Raw genomic sequence first — 20,310 nt, 5'->3', positions numbered from 1 at the left:
ACCTGTTCACATAGCCAGACAGCAGAGACAACTAGATTTATGGGCTGCTGATAAACTGTTCTATACTTACCAAACATCTGATTTACTGGCACTTCCATTCTCTGTCACAGGCAAGGGGAAGGGGACACAAACACATGTGGGTGAACTATTTATTTACACCTGTGCATTTCTTTGATTCAATTTGTAGCGATGCAGTGACTATTTAAGGAGGAAAGGAAGTTTTGCGGAGCGCCAGAGAATTGCCAAAGAAAGAGTTGGTGGAAGAACGAGGAGTAGAGGGAGTGAGAGAGCTAGAGAGTCACCTAGTGCTACCAGTTTAGATAACAGAGCCAGAAGAGACTGGGTTATGGATAATTCATATTCTCATATATGTGTCTTTCATAAACCTCAACATGACAACAAATCAATATTGAATGCAGTGATGATACCCAATCAAACATTCAGTTCATTTCCAAAGCAGGAAGAGAAAAGAAAAAAAAAACTTGGAAGCACAATGCACTTCACCCTTCCCCTTCCAAGTTCCCAGAAATCCCAACAGTAAGGCGCATTAGGCGTCCGTCAGTCTAAGTGTGTATGCTGGCAGATTATAATATTTCCAAAAATGATGAAACAAACCCTTGTTGAAATTGCTTGTTTTGGTCAGTTAGCTACTTAACTGGCATCAGAAGGATGATTTCTTTTACATTTTGAAGTACAGGAACAGATGTACTCTCCCTGGTTTCCTGTGACTTCTTTTCTGTCCTCTTTCTCTCTTCCGTCTCCACCTAATGTCCGCTTCTCTGCATTTGTCTCTCTAGTCTTTCAGTTATGTCCCCATGACTTTTCTCTCATTCTCATTCTCTCTCTCTCGTTCTCTCTCTCTCTCTCTGTCTCTCTTTTCACCTCTAGACTCTGGGCTGTGATGAGTACCTTGGCTCAGGGAGGGTGATAGATAAATGTGGTGTGTGCGGCGGAGACAACACGGCCTGCCGACTGGTGTCGGGCCTCTTCAAGCACAGCCTGACCAAGGTGGGCTACCACAAGATCGTGGAGATCCCGGAGGGTGCCATCAAGATCAACGTCACCGAGATGATGAAGAGTCGCAACTACCTCGGTGAGTGGCGGAGAGAGTCCAGACAGACCGCAGAGATGTGGAAAACACACACACACACACACACGCTTTCACTGTGTTGGCATTGTATGCTGTCTGCTTAGAATCGGTTGACAGGGTTAAGAGATATGGATCTTAACAATCATGCAATGTTTATAAGGAAGTGGGTATATAACTGCAAGAGCCTTTAGTGGAGTCAGTTTAGCGGTGTGCTTTCAGTGCCATTTTATAGAGAGGTAAGGGGACCATTCTATTGGTCCTTGCTGAGCACTTGAGAGTTGGTTTTGGCTTTACCTCAGTGAAGCGTGGCTAGGCACCGTAACACTTTCCAGGAGCTGCGAGAAGGCTTCCTCTGACTGACTTTAAGGTAATGTTTCACATTTAGCTCTGCAGTAAAACCGAGGGAAGCCCGGACCATTGGCAGCGACTTGTAAAAGCTCTTTAACCGATTCAGCACTTTTTTGTGGTCAATCGGTCCGCTTCCAGGGAACATCTGCTTGTAAAGTTGATTGGATTTCTTTAATTAAAAAGTAGCTGAGACGGGAGGAAAGTTTGACTTCTTTTTTTTTTATGATCGCGCTCAGTGTCAGGAAAACCTCAGCCGCGTTTTCCTCGGAATCCCCAGTTGAAGAAGTGCTTGCTGGATAGGCTACATAATCTCCATGAAACGAACTGGAGGAGTGTGACAGCCAGGCTGTGGCAGGATCAGAAGACTCTCGGGGGAACGGCTGTCTTCTCTCATTGTGGGAGACTTCTCTTTAAAGAGAGCCATGCCTCTCCTCAGCAGCGAGTTTTGCCCCTGCCCCCTCCAACCCCCCTCTGTTGTGGCCACCCCACCCACCCTCAGGGGATTAGTGTATAAACAAGCTTTCATTAGAGGACCCGACTCTCTCCTGCCTCCTGTTTCTTTTTAATTAAGAGGAGGAATGTTCTCCTGCGTAAGCTACTGGCCCAGTACAGGAGCTCACTGAGGGCAGCTCACAGGGTGGCACATGCAGAGGTGCCACGCAGGGTGTACGGCTGTGAGGGGCAATGCTCGGAGATGTATGCAATATACGACACTGAGCTCAGGGACGTATATAATATATGTGTGACTGAGTTCAGAGACTTATATAATATACTGTTATGACACTGAGCTCAGGGACTCATATAATATATCCATATGAGACTGAGCTCAGAGACGTATGTAATACATACGAGACTGAGCTCAGAGATGTATGTTATATAGATGAGACTGAGCTCACTTAGGTGCTATGCACACGAAGTCTAGGGCCTCCGAATCGGATTTACTTTTCACACCAATCGAATCTTTTAATTTTGTAAATACGGAGGCTGGCAACGAGAGATTTGCGTAAACACGGAGGCAGCAGATTGTGGTGAACCGACTGTAGTACATACCTCACGCCTGTGGGTGGCGCTTTAGCGCTTTATTTACACAACTGAAAAAACGTGAAAAACCTAGAAGAAGGTACTTCACAGCACGAGGATAAACACATTACACAAGACATTCAAGCTCCAATTAACAACATTACATTATGATAGTTAATATCAGTGGTCAGACTAAAGGATATGCGAAAATGAATTCTTTTTTCTATTGATAATAAAGAGTTTGGAACAGTAACATGACATGTCCCCATGATGCATTGCTCCGAGCATTTTACATACATTTATGAATAAAAAAGCAAATTAAATCGCTGGCCAATTTATATTTGTGGTCATGAAAGTTATGTTACGTCTGAATAAGAAGAATTAGATCAAGATAGGGGGCTAATCAAAAATCAGAAGACTGGGTTAATGTTAGTGAATTCGAGGCCCACCACGAGTGAGATTTTGAGGGAGAACAAGTTATATATATATTGGTTGGAGATGGCGAAAAGATCACGTGGGGCAGTGACGTCATCAGGTTGCGTGAAACCGTGCAGACGAACACCAGCCCCCGTACCGATTCAAATCTACTCACTTTCTACCCCGGACTGCGATCGTTGCGGAAACAAGGTGCGGATAGAGAGTGTTCGTATGTATGATAGGGCTATCTGTATTAGCTATCCGTATCAGATTGACAAACTAGGCTCCATGTAAACGACCTCTTTTCACTTAGAGCGCCTTGGAGGTAGACCAGTCCAGGGGGCCTCACATGTTGTCAAGCACAGAGCAGCGTCCTGCTGTGCTGTGGTAGGGAGTTAACATAGAGGGTGGAGTTCTGTGTGTGTGTGTGTGTGTGTCCGTGTGAGACAGAGACAGAGACAGAGACAGAAAGAGAAAGAGAAAGAGAAAGAGAAAGAGAAGGAGAGAGAGAAAGAAAAAGAGAAAGAGAGAGTGTGTGTGTGTGTGTGTGAACATGCACATATGTGTGTACAAAGGTGTGCAGATGTGTCTGGGAATCTGCCTGTGTGTGCACATATGTGTTTTCATGCAAGGAACAATGTAGCCTTTCAACCGTTGTGCCGATGTGTACATTGGTCGTGTTTTGGTAACGGTTCAGATGTCCTGGGAGGAAAGCTCTGAGCTCCTGTAACATCCTCTGGTTCCGCACCTTGTCACTAGGGGGCGGTGTTGAACAAGGTATCAGAGAAAAAATCCTCAGTGGCTCCCTCACAGCCACCCTAGACTTCTCCCAGTCTCACCTCAACCATATTTGGAATACGATAGGACAGGCTTTTCCTCACTTAGTTGTTCACTTATTGTCAGGTGGGTTTGGTTCAAAGAGTGGCCTGAATTACATCAACTCAAGGTAACTGCGGTTCCAATCTGGGTGGCAATTTCTGTTTTGGTGCTGCCACTCCCCGCCACCCACAGAAAGAACACCTTAGTCCCTATAAAAGTCAAGAATGCTGGTGAAGCGCGTCTCAATCCTGTACCATCACTGTGTGTGTGTGTTGCGGGTTTGCGTAATTATAGCCTGAGCCTCAGCTTAGTCTGCTGTGTAAATAACATCAGGCTCATCTAGTCCTACCATGTGGCTCCGAAATCCTTAAATTGATGTCTGTGTCCCTGGTCCAAATGCTCATGGCTTCACACCACATGGCACAGACCCACGCTAATGCCCCTGTGTGTCATTTTATTTACCACAGAATGAAAGCTGGTGCCACCAGAACGGCATTTTTGAGGCAGCCGGTTAAGTCATTTGTGATTTGTAGGAACACCATCAGTGGGCTTATATTCAGTGCTGAGCGATGTGTCGATTAATCGGATGTGTTATTTTTTGCACTGGTCACTTATCTGAGGATGACTTCATTTTTTCCAGCAATTATTGTTAGGACCACATGGCTCGATGTGGAGGTAACATAAAAATGGGGAGACCACACCGAGTAAAGGTTTAAATCAAAAGATAATTTATTAACTGAATAAAATGAAAATACTTACAAAAGTCAGTGAATGAGAGGCAAGAGAAAGTAAAGTTCAATGTCGTGCAGATCAGTATAGTGTATGTGTAGTGGTAGAAGGCCAAAAGGGTAAGCTCCAGGGGAAAGTCTGGCAGACCTGTGTCAAAGAGTCCATCTGAGAAAGAGGCCGCCCCCAAGCTCACCTCAGGAACTCTTTTTATTCTGTCCCGCCAATCATCTGCCATCTAGCCACATCTGCCAGACAAGAGGGCTCCCCCTGTGGATCGGAGGGACAGGACAACCAACAGGGTTTTAATGCGGCACACCCAGCATGGCCAAGCTGGGCATGACATCACTCCCCCCACAAGACAGAGGCCCATACAGGGGACTCTGTATAATGCATAACTAGCATTACCTAACTTCCACCAAAAAACAAGTGACTAAACCCATTATCCAGAAAGACTAAATAACCAAAACCACCAGCAGAAATTTCCACTCACAGCCCGCTAATCCTCATCAGGAGCCCTTGACAAAGCATCGGCTATGACGTTCTCAGACCCCTTTATGTGCCTAATAGTCAATCCATAAGGTTGTAGAAAGAGTGCCCAACGCATAAGGCGCTGGTTTGTGTTCTGAAGTGAGGAAAGGAAAGTTAGAGGGCTGTGGTCGGAGAAAACCACCACAGGGTGCACCCCCCCCCCCCACATAGACATCGAAATGCTGGAGCGCCCAGATAAGGGCAAGGGCCTCCTTTTCAATTGTCGAATAATTGAACTGGTGACGATTGAATTTACGAGAAAAATAACAAACTGGTCTATCGATGTCATTGTCATCCTTCTGAAGAAGAACTGCACCTGCCCCCACCTGGCTGGCATCAACCTGCAACTGGAACGGTTCCTCCAGCTTTGGTGCGGCCAGGACAGGTGCGGAACTCAGGAGAGACTGGGCGTTTTCAAAAGCCTGCTGACAGTCAGGAGTCCACTGAAATTTAACTGAAGACTTCAGCATATTAGTCAGTGGGGCAACAACGGACGAAAAATTACAACAAAAACTCCTGTAATAACCAATCATGCCTAGGAAACGCATCAATTCTTTTTTCGTTACAGGAGGTGGAAATTTGTCGATGGCTTGGACCTTAGCTCTTACTAACCGTACTTTTCCCTGCCCCACTACCTTGCCCAAAAACACAACGGTAGCCTGGGCAAATTCACACTTTGCTAGGTTCACAGTAAGGGTTGCTGCCACCAACCGCTCAAACAGTAAACGTATGCGTGAAAGATGTATTTCCCACGTGTCAGAGTAACAAACCACGTCATCAATGTACACCGCACACCCCTCCAGTCTCGCAACAACTTGATTCATGAGCCGCTGGAAAGTTGCGGGTGCGTTGCGCAATCCAAAGGCCATCCTTTTATAGGAATACAAACCAGTGGGCGTTATGAAGGCGGAGATCTCCTGTGCCCTAGGAGTAAGAGGAACCTGATAATATCCCTTTAATAAATCAAATTTGCTCACATAACGCGCAGCACCAACTTGATCGACACAGTCCTCTATTCGAGGTAATGGATAGGAATCTGGTTTTGTCACAGTGTTCACTTTTCTGTAGTCCGTGCAAAATCGAAACGTGTGGTCAGGTTTTTTAACCAATAAACACGGCGATGCCCAACTAGAATAGGAGGGTTCAGCAAGCCCATTATCAAGAAGATACTGAACACTGTCATCTAAACTTTTCCGTTTATCAGGAGCAACCCGGTAAAATCTCTGACGGACAGGCCGTGCGTCTCCCACATCTATGTCGTGCTCGATCAAAGTCGTGCAAGTTGGTGTGTCGGAAAAAAGACAAGAATATTCCACAATCAAAGCTTTTAACTCTTCACGTTGTTGCACCTTCAAATGACCCAATACGACATCCAACTGAGCCAACGTCTCTGAATTGTTTAGACGAGCATGCAACATCGCACTGTCGGGCCCGCGCACATCATCCTCCGCTGAGACCAGCGAAGCATCAGATGCGCCCTCTACCACGACAAGACACACAGATCTCCCTACAGCCTTATCACTCGTCGACGGCAATGATGCATAATATGCCTTGAGAAGATTAACGTGACATAACTGTGTAGCCTTCCTACGCTCAGGCGTAGCAACCAAATAATTTGTGTCAGACACTTTGCGAACAACAGTATATGGGCCAGAATATTTCGCTCCAAAAGGAGAACCCTGCATAGGCAACAAAGCGAGCACCTGGACCCCTGGGCTAAAATCACGAGCTTCTGCTTTTCGATCATAATCGCTCTTCATTTTCTTTTGAGCTCCTGTTAAATTTTCGGTTGCCCTTTTACACGCTAAAAATAGCCTGCGTCGGAAACCATAAACGTAGCTGGACAAACTCTCGGGTGGTTCATTAGTCTCCACATCACTTGACAGCACGGACAAAGGAGTACGCACCTTGTGGCCAAACACTAAATCATTTGGGCTAAAACATGTGCTTTCTTGCACGACTGCTCGAGCTGCCAACAGTAACCACGGCAGACCATCTTCCCACTCCCGTTCCATTTCCACGCAGTACGCGCGCAGCAGAGATTTTAGGGTTTGGTGGAAACGTTCAAGAGCCCCCTGGCTCTGTGCATGGTATGCACTGCTAAAGTTGTGTTGGATACGCAGCTCTTTCAATGCTGCGGCAAAGGTCTTCGAAGTGAAGTTAGAACCCCGATCACTTTGAATTACCTTTGGAATGCCAAAAATTGTTATAAACTGAGACAAAGACTTTACAATAGATTTTGTAGTAATTGTCCTCAAAGCAAATGCCGCCGGATAACGGGTAGCCTGACACATAACGGTGAACAGATAAACACAGCCAGATTTTGATTTGGGCAAAGGACCTACACAGTCAATGATCAAGTGTTCAAAGGGTGTGCCTACGGAAGGAATGGGTTGTAGAGGTGCAGGTTTAATTACAGTATTCGGTTTACCCGTAACCTGACAGACGTGACAAGCCTGGACAAACCGTGCTACATCCCTCTTTATCCGTGGCCAGTAAAAATGCTGTAACAATTTTCTGTAGGTTTTCTTTACCCCGAAATGACCCGACGTTCCCCCATGAGCTGTTTTCAATGCTACTTCGCGATACTTTTCAGGCATCACCACCTGCATGACCTGATCTGCCACCTCAGTATCCGCATTAGGTGACCACCTTCTAAGCAGCAAACCATCCATCACAAAGTAACCATGAGCTACATATTTATCATCCGCAGTGAAGGCCAAATATTTCTGTAAACTATGGTCATCATTCTGAGCCTCAACAATGTCTTTACGAGACAATGGTGCTGGAAAATGGGGGATAAACACCTGAGCAGACGTGTTTTTCGAAACCTCAGACGGGTTAGCTGCCTGCGCATGGGCCATTGAGCGCGTCACAGCGCATGCCGTAAACACCTCTGGGAATTCTTTTTGACACTTATCTGGCTCGGCCTTCAGTGTAGCCTCAATCTTAACAACAGGCGGAGGTGATACCTGATCTGGAAAAACACAATCACGACCAAGATTATTTCCAACTATCAGATCAATTCCCTCTATTGGTAGAGATGGACGCACCGCAATGGTTACGTCACCATTCACAAAACCAGAACATAAATTAATTCGGTGCAAAGGCACTGCAAATGACTGAAGCCCAATTCCCCTAATCAATACACAACTCCCCGTATCCGAAACAGAGGAGAACGGCAATATAGATTGGCAAATGAAACTTTCTGAGGCGCCAGTATCGCGCAATATCTTTATTGGAACTCGACGAGAGTCTCCCACCAACGACACGAACCCCTCTGTGACAAACGGAGCATAATCCGCCACATCGGACACAGAGGTTTCCTCATGCGTACCACATTTCACGTTCTCTAAATCTTCGTCGTCGGACACTGTACATTTTTCACGATTGAACATCTTTGTTTCAGTGAGCCCAGTCACCCTTGAACGTACAACCGGACTAGAAGATGAGCAGAGGCCCACTTTCCCCCCGTCACCTCTCATCTTATTACGCTCCAACAAAATCGGACAATTCGCCTTCCAGTGACCTGGCTCAGTGCAGTAATTACATGTTGTATCCGAATTAAACTCACGTGAATTGTTTCTAGTGCCTGGTATAACCGGATCAAACCTCCCAGGAGGACCCGCATTAAAACGGCTGGGCCGACGCTCCCTCCAACTTTGGTCATAACGCGGAGTGAACTCCCGAACTGCATACTTATGGGTCAGAGCATAACCATCAGCCAGAACAGCCCCCTCTGCTGTTGTTTTTACTTTATGTTCATGGATATAGGTGGCAATTTTATCCGACAGAGTATCCCTAAACTGTTCCAAAATCATAAGGTCGCGCAAAGCATCAAATGATTCCACACCCTCAGCAGTCAACCAGCGAGTGAAACTACTGGTGAGGTCTCTGGCAAATTCCGCATGGGTTTGTCTATCTGATTTTTTCAAAGACCGAAAACGCTGTCTATAAGCTTCAGGTATTAATTCGTACGCTCTTAACACAGCATCTTTAACACATGCATACACTTTTCTTTCCGCAGAAGGTAAGGCCACAAATGCCCTTTGCGCACGACCAACTAAAACAGTTTGTAATAAAAGTGTCTTTTCCTCATCTGTCCAGTTCAAATCATCCGCAACATGTTCAAACAACGAAAAAAATATATCAGGCTCACGCTCATCAAATTTTGGAATGAATTTAACCATGCCAGCCAGGCCACTTTGCGTAGACGGTTTAACGAGCTTTCCTTCAGCTGCCAGCTGCAGCCTGGTACGCTCAACATCGCGCTCTCTATCAAAGTTTTTAATCCTTTCTACCTCCAAACAACGATCTTTTCCTCTCTCCTGAGCATCAAACACTTTCTTTTTCAATTCATGCTCATGTTGCAGTTTCATCATCTGCATTTGTTGATCAAATGATAAATCCCTCGACCTAGCTTGGGAAACATTTTCAAACCCCGATGCTTCCTGATCGCTGCGCCCCTGGGGCTTCGCAGCTGACAGCACTTCCCTTTCTATTAACAATTCACGAATAAACCCTGCCAGCTGTGTCTTCCTGGCTGAACTCGGCAAAGTCACCTCAATCGAAAAGTGCTTCGCCACACTAATCAACTGATCCTTCGTCAACGCTAAAAACAAAGCCTCCGACGGCTCAGACAAAAATTCGTCCAGCGTATTCATTCTTTAATTATACAAAGGCCACCACACAACGATCAACGATTTAAACCGCACCACTATAGTCCTCTCAGGTCAACTTTCCAACCACAAACAAACCTACAATGGTGCAACTCATGCAACTGGACAACAACAAAACATTTTCCCTAACCGACTAACTAACCTATCTTCTGACTGAGCCCGAGAGCTGGGGATTAGTGAAAAATAATTTCACCCACCAATACCGCTGGAGAACCAGCCATCCCGACAAGTCAATTCAGCCTTACTCCACGGCGGTGACCTCCAGCCCAGACTCAGTCTCTGGAACCTAAACGCCTGAGCGCTCTAAATGGGAAAAAGTTTGCCTGTTTACTTTGTCGTCCAGTTCCACCAGCACAACCATATTTCATCAAAACAAAGCAAACACACAAAAACTGGCTGGACTAAATCGCCCAAAGTTCACCCCAAAAAATATTAACCCTTTATTCAAATATGGAACTCCCCAAGCCAAACATACCCAAAAGGTCCACTCATGGACTTCTTTTTTTTTTCCAGGATCAAGTGGCCGGTCGAGCCCCCATATGTTAGGACCACATGGCTCGATGTGGAGGTAACATAAAAATGGGGAGACCACACCGAGTAAAGGTTTAAATCAAAAGATAATTTATTAACTGAATAAAATGAAAATACTTACAAAAGTCAGTGAATGAGAGGCAAGAGAAAGTAAAGTTCAATGTCGTGCAGATCAGTATAGTGTATGTGTAGTGGTAGAAGGCCAAAAGGGTAAGCTCCAGGGGAAAGTCTGGCAGACCTGTGTCAAAGAGTCCATCTGAGAAAGAGGCCGCCCCCAAGCTCACCTCAGGAACTCTTTTTATTCTGTCCCGCCAATCATCTGCCATCTAGCCACATCTGCCAGACAAGAGGGCTCCCCCTGTGGATCGGAGGGACAGGACAACCAACAGGGTTTTAATCCGGCACACCCAGCATGGCCAAGCTGGGCATGACATATGAACCATAAGGTTATATTATAGATGTTCAGCTAGAACATATTTTTTAGAACTTAAAAGCAAGCATTTCTGAAAATAGCGTGCATGGTCATGAGAAGCCGAAGGGCTCAGTTTTGTGGTTACACTTTTCCTAATAGGCATTTTATGTTTTTTTTAGTAGTTGTATCAGCAGTTACAGGTGATTTCTTTTGTTTGTGTGTGTGTGTACGTGTATATGTGTGTTTGTGTGTGTGTAGCTCTGCGCAGTCGATCAGGGCGCTCCATTATCAATGGTAACTGGGCCATCGACCGCCCTGGGAAGTATGAGGGCGTGGGGACCATGTTTACGTACCGGCGGCCCAACGAGATCAGCAGCACGTCGGGCGAGTCCTTCCTGGCCGAGGGGCCAACCAATGAGATCCTGGATGTCTTTGTGAGTTATAGATCAGCCCCCACATCTCCCTCCTCACCTGCTTAATGCCTGTCGTCCGCCTGTCATCACCCTGGCCGTGTGTTGCTTCACACTCTACTGCAACACCTCCTTAGGCTTCTCCCCGAGCTGAGTTTGGGCTGTAGTTCCCCTTCTCCTATGTTACTGTCTGAATCTTTCCTTCCCCTCACCTCTCTCTACTTTCACATCTCTCTCTATCTTCTCAGATGATCTATCAGCAGCCCAATCCTGGCGTTCAATACGAGTTCATCCTTCCCCTGGATAACGGCGGAGGCCCCCACTTCCCCACTGATGGCAGTGCAGGAGGTTAGTGCTGATTGCCAAATGGCTTCTCAGTGCCCAACTTCAACTGGAAGCAGACTGGGAGATTACTGAACGCATCCCTTAGACTCTCTTGTCTCACATCATCACAACCGTCCAAAAAACCTCATGCTAGTTCTTAAGTTGCTAGTTCTTAATGTTTGGCAGAAAAGGGAATGTTAAAGTCAAGTTAAAGAAATATGAGTGTGTCTGTCTGTGTATGCTCGTGTTCGTCTACTCTTAACATATTCAATCCGACATGCTCTGTCTTCTCTGGATGTATGAAACGAAAATTGTGTCTGTTAGGATAATCAGTTTGAATGATGTAGGAATCGTCAATTGTATGCTTGTCCACAGAAACACACAGAGCCTCTGTGCTCTTCTCAATCAGACACTCAGTCTCAAAGACACGATCTCAGTGTCTCCTTGAAAAAGAAACAGTGTTAGTCAATTTCCTTTACAGGAGCAGGGGGGCTCATATGTACCTCTCTACTCAGGGAACACGGTTAACGGTCAGGGTGTGACTGACCGCTACGGTGGGTCCAGCCAGGGGTCTCAGGGTGGATACCCACCCCAGGTGCCCGACAACCAGGTACCACAGGCCCAGCCTCCCCGCTGGCAGCGGGAGTACAACTGGAAGCTTACCGCCACCACAGACTGCAGCGCCACCTGTGGCAAAGGTTGGAACTGCGGCTGTATTCATTCTTGTGTGGTCTTCTCCAAAAAGTAGGCAGACATCTACAACCATCGAAATATTCAAACATGTAAAAAACGGTGTTGATGATAGGGTTTTGTAAGTATGAAAAGGAAAAGGACACAGTACCATGGCAACGCAGTAACAGGTCTCCTCTTCCTCTCCGCAGGTAGCAGGTACACCGTGTTCAGCTGTGTCCATAGAATCAGCCATGCACAGGTGACAGAGACACTGTGTGACCGAGCCACCAGGCCCAGCCCTCAGGAAGAGCCCTGCAATACTGAGCCCTGTCCAGCCTTGTGAGGACCCACCATTGCATATCGACACACACACTTACACTCAGGCATATTTGAGGACCTCATTTCAATTCCAAAATCTTACAATCAGGCATATTTGAGGACCCATCATTTCATATCCACACAAACTTATAGGAGGACATATTATTTCATATCTGCACACAGTTAGATACACACAGATAGGCACATGCGAGGGCACCCTCCTTTTAACATCTCCACAACAGATACACACAAGCATATGTAAGGACCTTCAGACACAAACATTCAGACACAAATGCACACAAGCATACTTGAGTATGCTCAAGTTAGTTTTGTTAAGGTGACATTAAGTGAGCGTTTTGGTAATGGTTTCCCAGTACTTGTGAGCTGAACCAGTGGGCTGAGTGTACAACACTACCGTGACCTTAAGGACTACCCTTGTAATGCGTATGTTATGCTCTGTCCACACAGCTGGGACATTGGCGAGTGGTCCGAGTGCAGTAAGACCTGCGGGCTGGGCATGCAGCACAGGCAGGTGCTGTGCAGGCAGGTGTACGCCAACCGCACCCTCAACGTGCACACCAGCCGCTGCCGCCACCTGGAACGGCCTGAGACAGCCAGCACGTGCCAGCTCAAGATCTGCAGCGAGTGGCAGATCCGCTCAGAGTGGAGTACCGTGAGTGACAGCTGTCAGTCAAAGCGCTGCCACCTGCCACACACACACCACATGAGGAGATAGCAATACTAAAGAGATTTTAGTCATAAAATAACACTCTTATGATTATAAGTTATCTAACCAGGATACAACAAATTATGGGCAGCAAACAAACCCTGAAGTCATCGATTTATATTCCCCGATGCAGCACTTACATCCCTTCCCTAAAGTTGTGGTGTTCTGTATCCCTACAGAGGGGCAGATTGGTTGTCGTATGTGTGTGGCTGCGTAACGCAGTGATCCAATCTCTCTCCCTCCCTGTGCAGTGCTCAGTGCCCTGTGGCGTGGGGCAGAAGAGGCGAGACGTGCACTGCCTCAGTAACTTGGGGGACGTGGTTGCTGACGAGGAGTGTAACATGAACCTGAGACCCACTGACGTGGAAAACTGTGACATGGGACCCTGCGCCAAGAGCTGGTTCTTCACCGAGTGGGGCAGTCGGGTAGGAACTGACTTCCTGATGTGTTGGAAACTAAGACTGTTTTTGGCATGTTTAGTTTCCTCAGATAGTTGTTGACTGCCTCAGGTAGACTTTGCCCACCTACATGAGGAGAACTTCCTTATGAGTTGGGAGCTTGGCTTGTTCAATTGGCTTAAATATTTGTAGCTCTAATCGTCTCTATTGAAAGTGTCAAGTACACATCATATGATGTAAAAACATTCTGGTAACTTCTGTATGTAATGCATGTAGCATAGCAATCTTATCAGTGGCGTAACACAGCACAGCCATCAGAAATTAAGTCATTTGTATTGTGCGGACTTCATTTAGCAGCGTATTTAACGCTTACAGAGGTGTCATGGCTGTCTTCCTTTGCCAACAGTGCTCTGCGGAATGTGGGATGGGTCTGCGCACCCGTGGAGTCCTGTGTCTCATGAATCACATCAGCAGTCTGCCACTGGAGGGCTGCGGCTCAGAGCGCCCCCCAGAGACTCAAGTGTGTAACCACGGGCCATGCGACAGCCGCATTGAATGGCACACTGGGCCTTGGACTCAGGTGTGTTATTGCTCCTGCTTTAAGGATTATTTTAATATTTAACCATATTTAATCGTATTTAACCTTATTTTACCATATGTTGCCACATCTAACCACTGTAATGAACCTGGTTTATGTACTATTCCTACACAACTGCACATTTAAATGTGTAACCCTTTTCTGTAAGACCATTACGTGTTTCGTCATGATTATGTGTTGCAGAGGTAAGTTTCTTTCTGTGTGGGCACGAGTACATAAAAAAATCCATCACCGCTAGACTTCCAGTTTTGTTATAACTGCCTATTCTCGCTTTGCTCACGCGATCACTTCTGTAAGCACAGTAGTAAATACCAAAGAAGAGAGTGTTTGTAGTCCCCACCGAACCCAATGTGCCTCGTCCCTTCTGGTGTCTCCCTCAGTGTTCTGCGGACTGTGGCCGGGGGACACAGCAGCGGTCAGTGGCTTGCCTTATGAGCTCTGATGACGGCTTCACTGTGATGCCCCAATACGAATGCTCCTCCCTGGACAAACCCCTCGGCCAGCAGAGCTGCCAGATAAAAGCCTGTGGAGCCAAGTGGTACCACACTGATTGGAGTGCGGTGAGTCGTGTCAGAAGTCAGGTGCCATTAACTTGATTTGCAACCAGTTAGGAAAGCAAGACCACACCAAATACTGGCCTTCATTCATTAACAAGATTAAAACTGAGAAAACGGTAAATACGATTTATCCAGTACATGAATGCCTGTTCAATGTAAGGGTAAAGATTTGTGTAACGTGAAGTGACTGACTGTTCCATCATACTGTTCAGCTCAGAGACTTTAATGTGTGTGTGTGTGTGTGTGTGTGTAGTGCTCTAAGACATGCGAGGGTGGCTTCCGGATAAGGGAGGTGCGTTGTCTCTCGGACGACATGCTGTCTACGGAGGGCTGTGAAGAGCACCTGAAGCTTCCAGACAAAGAGGAGTGCAGCCCTGAGCCCTGCATCCCTCAGATAGGTCAGTCTGGCTGTCTGTTTGTAGTCGTAGCCTTGGTTGTGCCGCCCAGAGTGCCATGGACTGTCTGGTGTGTGTTTCTCGTACAGTTAGACGGAAGTGGAAGTGATACAGCACAAATGCAGGGTCATGAGTAATTCACTGTACATCAAAAGTGTTACATACAGTACTGTGCAAAAGTTTTAGGCAGGTGTGAAAAAATGCTATGAACTAAGAATGCTTTTAAAAATGTAAACAATAATAAATGTTTATTTTGTATCCATTTACATGGTAAGCCTGAGCACAGCAACAAGACACAACGTAGTTATACTGTATCAGCAGGGTCTCTCCCAGACAAAGATTTCAAAGCAGACAGGGGTTTCAAAATGTGCAGTTCAAGCTCTTTCAATGAAGACATTGAGGATCGTAGACGCAGTGGTCAGCCAAGGAAACTTAATGCAGCGGATGAAAAACACATCAAGCTTATTTACCTTCGAAATCGGAAGATTTCAAGCAGTGGCATCAGCTCAGAACTGGCAGAAACCAGTGGTACCCAGGTACAGACATTTACTGTCCGGGGAAGTCTGGCCAGAAGTGGTCTTCATGGAAGAGTTGCAGCCAAAAAGCTCTACCCCGACAAGGAAACAAGGCCAAGTGACTGAACTAAGCACGAAAACATAGAAACTGGGGTGCAGAAACATGTCAGAAGGTGCTCTGGACTGATGAGTCAAAATTACAAATATTTGGCTGTAGAAGAAGGCAGTTTGTTCGCCGAAGGGCTGGTGAGAGGTACAATAATGAGAGTCTGCAGGCAACAGTGAAGCATGGTAGAGGTTCCTTTCCAGTTTGGGGCTGCATTTCTGCAAGTGGAGTTTGAGATTTGGTCAGGATGAATGGTGTCCTCAATGCTGAGAAATACAGGCAGATACTAATCCATCATGCAATACCATCAGGGAGGCGTATGATTGGCATCAAATGTATTCTGCAGCAGGAACATAACCCCAAACATACAGCCAATGTCATTAACAACTATCTTCAGCTTAAAGAAGAATAGAAAGTCCTGCAAGTGATGGTATGACCCCCACAGAGCCCTGATCTCTACATCATCGAGTCTGTCTGGGTTTACATGAAGAGACAGAAGAATTTTAGGAAGCCTACATCCACAGAAGATCTGTGGCTAGTTCTCCAAGATGTTTGGAACAATTTACCAGTTCCTTCAAAAACTGTGCGCAAGTGTATCTGGAAGAATTGATGCTATTTTGAAGGCAAAGGGTGGTCACACCAAATATTGATTTAATTTAGAATTTTCTTCTGTTCCTTCACTGCATTTTGTTAATTTATGAAGAATTGATGAAAATAAACTGTCAACACTTCCATTTTTGAAAGCATTCTTAGTTTACAGCATTTTTTCACACCTGCCTAAAACTTTTGCACAGTACTGTAAATGTAAATATTAGCTGTATAATTTTTTGGGAATTATCATGCATAAGTATGATGGTTAACCAAGTTCAATTATTTGTATAGTTTGTATTTTAAGACCATAGGTCAGACTAATTTGGAAAGTCAAAGTAATATCCCTGCAAAAGAGAAAGAGCAATCTGAATGGTTTACATTTGGAGTTGTTTTTATTAAAAGGTACAATGCCAGTGTTAATATAGAAAAATTAAAACATAGATATATCTAAATATACATTGGAGTAGCTGACACAGCATTTAGATTGATCCATAATATTCATACTAGTGATCTTGTGGTGAACGTCAGACTTTGAAACCTAGAACATATAAATACATGTAATAAGATATGTGGAAGTTAAATCTTCTGCTACCATGAAAGGGTTGTACGTACTTTCTACTTAAAAAAGGTCCCACAATGTCTTCCAGATGAGAACTGTCGGGACAAATACTTCAACTGCAACGTGGTGGTCCAGGCTCGCCTGTGCGTGTACAACTACTACAGTATGGCCTGCTGTGCGTCCTGCTCGCGTGTTCCCCACAGAACCTCGGGGTTCAGAGGCCGCCGATAGCACCCACATCCTGAGCTGCACTTCTACGGTTGGCCCCCCAGACTCGGACTACATTGAGCCCTGACCACAGCATACACTGGCCCAAGGGAAGCACTAAGGGAGCAAGCCGCTCTTAGACGCATAATGCCGCCATTAAAAGGAGTGCCTGGATTTCACATTGGGAGAACGTTTGGGCTTTTGGAGAGACAGCAAGAGCAAAATCATAGGACTTGGTGTTGAGGAGGCCATTTTGGGAGGTCCAGAAGTTGTCTTTTTCAGATGGATGAAAAGTATGTCTTTAGCCCTGTGCTGGAGGAACTATCCTCGCTCAGCCCATTCTGAATCCTTGACATAAACGCCAAGAGTCATGAACCACTGGGGCTCACCTTGACCTTGAGGCTGCTTGATCAAGGGATGGCACAGGTCACAGGTCCGAACAGCCCTTTCAGGAAGAGGACGGACAACGTAATGTCACATATTCAGATACAAGTGGCAGAATTGAACAAAGAGGAAACAAACTTTATGGATAGAACTGAATTGATGTAATGATGCTATGTATAAATGTACAAGTTTTTATAGGATTTTCTACAAACAAAACAAAAAACTATTAATTACTGTCTATGATGTGATGCATACTTCCACTAATTAGGTCACATAAACTTGTGTAATGTGTAGCATATTAGGGGCAGTAGTTATCAGTGGCTCTCAAAGAAAGGTGTTCACCTCACCAAAGAAACAGCAGACGGGCTCCTGCAGGGCCAGCATCTGTGGTATTCATCTGTCCAGGTCCCCTAAGGGACGGTCCTACTCCCATCAGGCTCGTCCCCTAGGTGACTGCCCTGCTCCGTCAGGCTCCGTCTGGGGCTTCCCTCGGCTGTCAGATCAGACCGGGTGATGCTGCTGGCCCACACAGAAGGTGCATCGTAGCCTGTGGGCATTTAAATACAGACATAACTATTATAAGAACATGCTCTCTTGTGCACTGGAAAATAATGCACACGATGGCCATACCGCCGTATTGCCTTGTCACATTGTCTCACTTGATAAAACAATAACAAAAGCAGAGCAAGTATACCTGGAAACAACTGAAACACACCATTAAGCATTGGTGTATCGCAATCTCCAAGACACAGATTGATGCAGCGTTGAATGATAATGTGGATGTTTTCTAATGATCCCGTCCTTAAACATTAATAAGTAATACGTGCAGGTCCTAGGCACATTGTTTTTGGGGGCATACCTTCAGATAGGATTAAGCTACAATGAAGTGCATATATCAACATAGATTTGTATGTGTTCCTGAAACAGGGAAATTCCTCTCTAAATACAAAGTAACTTGAAAATGATTACAGTTTGGCAACCACAAAACTGAAGAATATTCAGTTGTACTTAGCAATTCCATTATCACAATAACCAATCTAGTCATTTTCTCATGATAAGAAGACACCATTACCAAGAGGATTTGGCATGATGGGGACATTGAGATAATAAACTACTAATTTATACAACTATTTCCATTGCTGTGTGTGTGCGTACTGTACAAACTGTACCTTTGGTGTTTCCCATTATAGTGTCATCCAGTCTTGGCTTCAGCCATTGGTCTGAAGATAGCCTGACAGACTATACACTGCACTGTTCAGAGCCAATAACTATGCATCTGGGCCCTATTCGGCGAAGCTCGCATAAATTAATGAGACGTATTCTATATGGTTTAGCGAGCTAGATTCCAGGCTAAAATAAAAAACGCCCCTCTTTTTGGTTCGGCGAAGCAACTTTCAATATATCCACATAGTAACATATCAATTAGTACTTACCTGCTCCAGGGCAGGCTAACCTAACTTAAGCTGGATAAGCTTGCCACACACCCGGCAAAACGAGGGATCCCATTGACCAAGGAGTCATATTAGATAGTTTGATTAGCGTAGGGAGAGAGTTCTTTGCAATCGCCAAGATCCATTATTCCATCATGATGAGTTCTTGTATGAGCGCTACCGTTTCAGGCGACAAGGAATAATTAATTTACAAGACCTTCTCGAGTCATTTATTTCAAACACCACAGTCAAACTTTTAGTGAGTGGTACATTTTTGTAGTGACGGCGATGCGAGAACAAAGCACCCATAATTATATGACAGTGTTATTTATTAGTACACCATAGCAGATCATTATTGTAGAAAATCATAAAAGGTGGAGACATGGTAAGAATAGAGAGAAACACACACACTTTATTTAATTTTCACTGCTTCAATTTATTGCATTTGTTATTAATACATTTAGTCATTTAACAGGTGCTTTGATTCAACGTGACTTGCAAGGAAATGTAAACCTACACCGATGTAGGGAGTGAGGGGAATCAAACTAGCAATCTTGCAATCTGGCAGCGTAAACCTCTGTCCCAAATCACACTTGCCATTTCGCATTCAAACATAGATATCAGCCAAAAGACATCCTCACACAACACTTCTTGCCTTGCTCTCACAGCAGTGGTGGGGTTGAATTGTGCCATGATTATGGTCTTGTATTCTTCATAAGCGTTCCTGTTTATCTCCTGCTCGCCAGGGGAGAAAAAAAGTGCCATTTTCTTTAAGTTTATAACCATTATACCATTAGAAAATCATTGTTTTGGTGACCTTTCCTGCCCTGATAAATTTAACCACATGATTAGGATGCGGATCAGCCGTTGACGAGCCGACATATCCTGTTCTCATTAAGCGTGATTAACCTAACGTGCTTAAATGACAATTGATTAACTTAGCTACAGTTCTACGCCGAACGGACCCCTGGTGGCAGGTACAATCCATGATCTGTCCCCCAACTTCAATTCCACACTTAGGCCACTCCAGAAAAATATAATAAATAATATCCCTATTTCACTATGCAAATATTACTGTGCATTCCTATCATTAAGCAGGAGATGGCACAACTGAAAAAAGGTTTGCAATAAGCGGGAACACAGACCACCCAGGGAATAACAACAGAAGAGTAAACACTGAAAAGCTTGCTGGCATACGAACAGCTGTCTTTTGATAACATATTTGGCAACGTATTCCTGTGAAAGCTTTTCTTACATTTTTGAGGGGGTTCCAACCAAGAACATGCATCTTAATATTGAATAGTCTGGAAAGCTCATGAGAACAACTGGGGTGTTCAGTCCTTCTCACAAATTGAAACCATGATTTAGAGGATGATGTGCAATATATTCATAGTTTCCAAAACAGTGCAATGTTGTCGTTCAGAAAGCAGTGTCTCTAATGAACATTTCACTGATGTATAGATTTCTCAGGTGACCTGGTAAACATGATCTTTTTATAAATCTTATGAATGACTTATGTTTTGTGTATAAAGTGTTTGATAGCAAA

General features: G+C 45.0%; 1 protein-coding gene across 1 annotated transcript in view; it reads left to right on the top strand.

Moving 5' to 3' along the window:
* Positions 1 to 18,464, top strand: part of thsd4 (thrombospondin type 1 domain containing 4) — a gene marked incomplete at its 5' end in the record, with an annotated part of 61,692 nt that extends 43,228 nt beyond the window's left edge. Inside the window, 11 exons of the mRNA XM_080843080.1 lie at positions 889 to 1,093; positions 10,832 to 11,007; positions 11,232 to 11,331; positions 11,823 to 12,005; positions 12,189 to 12,318; positions 12,766 to 12,970; positions 13,276 to 13,449; positions 13,829 to 14,002; positions 14,401 to 14,580; positions 14,831 to 14,975; positions 16,832 to 18,464. Of these exons, the coding sequence (XP_080699206.1) occupies positions 889 to 1,093; positions 10,832 to 11,007; positions 11,232 to 11,331; positions 11,823 to 12,005; positions 12,189 to 12,318; positions 12,766 to 12,970; positions 13,276 to 13,449; positions 13,829 to 14,002; positions 14,401 to 14,580; positions 14,831 to 14,975; positions 16,832 to 16,974 (1,815 nt within the window). The 3' untranslated portion in view covers positions 16,975 to 18,464. The remainder of the gene's footprint in view (positions 1 to 888; positions 1,094 to 10,831; positions 11,008 to 11,231; positions 11,332 to 11,822; positions 12,006 to 12,188; positions 12,319 to 12,765; positions 12,971 to 13,275; positions 13,450 to 13,828; positions 14,003 to 14,400; positions 14,581 to 14,830; positions 14,976 to 16,831) is intronic.
* Positions 18,465 to 20,310: the final 1,846 nt, after the last annotated feature.

The sequence above is a fragment of the Sprattus sprattus genome (assembly GCF_963457725.1).
Source record: "Sprattus sprattus genome assembly, chromosome: 8".
NCBI classification, from domain to species: Eukaryota; Metazoa; Chordata; class Actinopteri; order Clupeiformes; family Clupeidae; genus Sprattus; species Sprattus sprattus.
The sequence above is the reverse complement of the archived record's forward strand: the minus strand, read 5'-3'. Positions and strand labels throughout refer to the sequence as shown.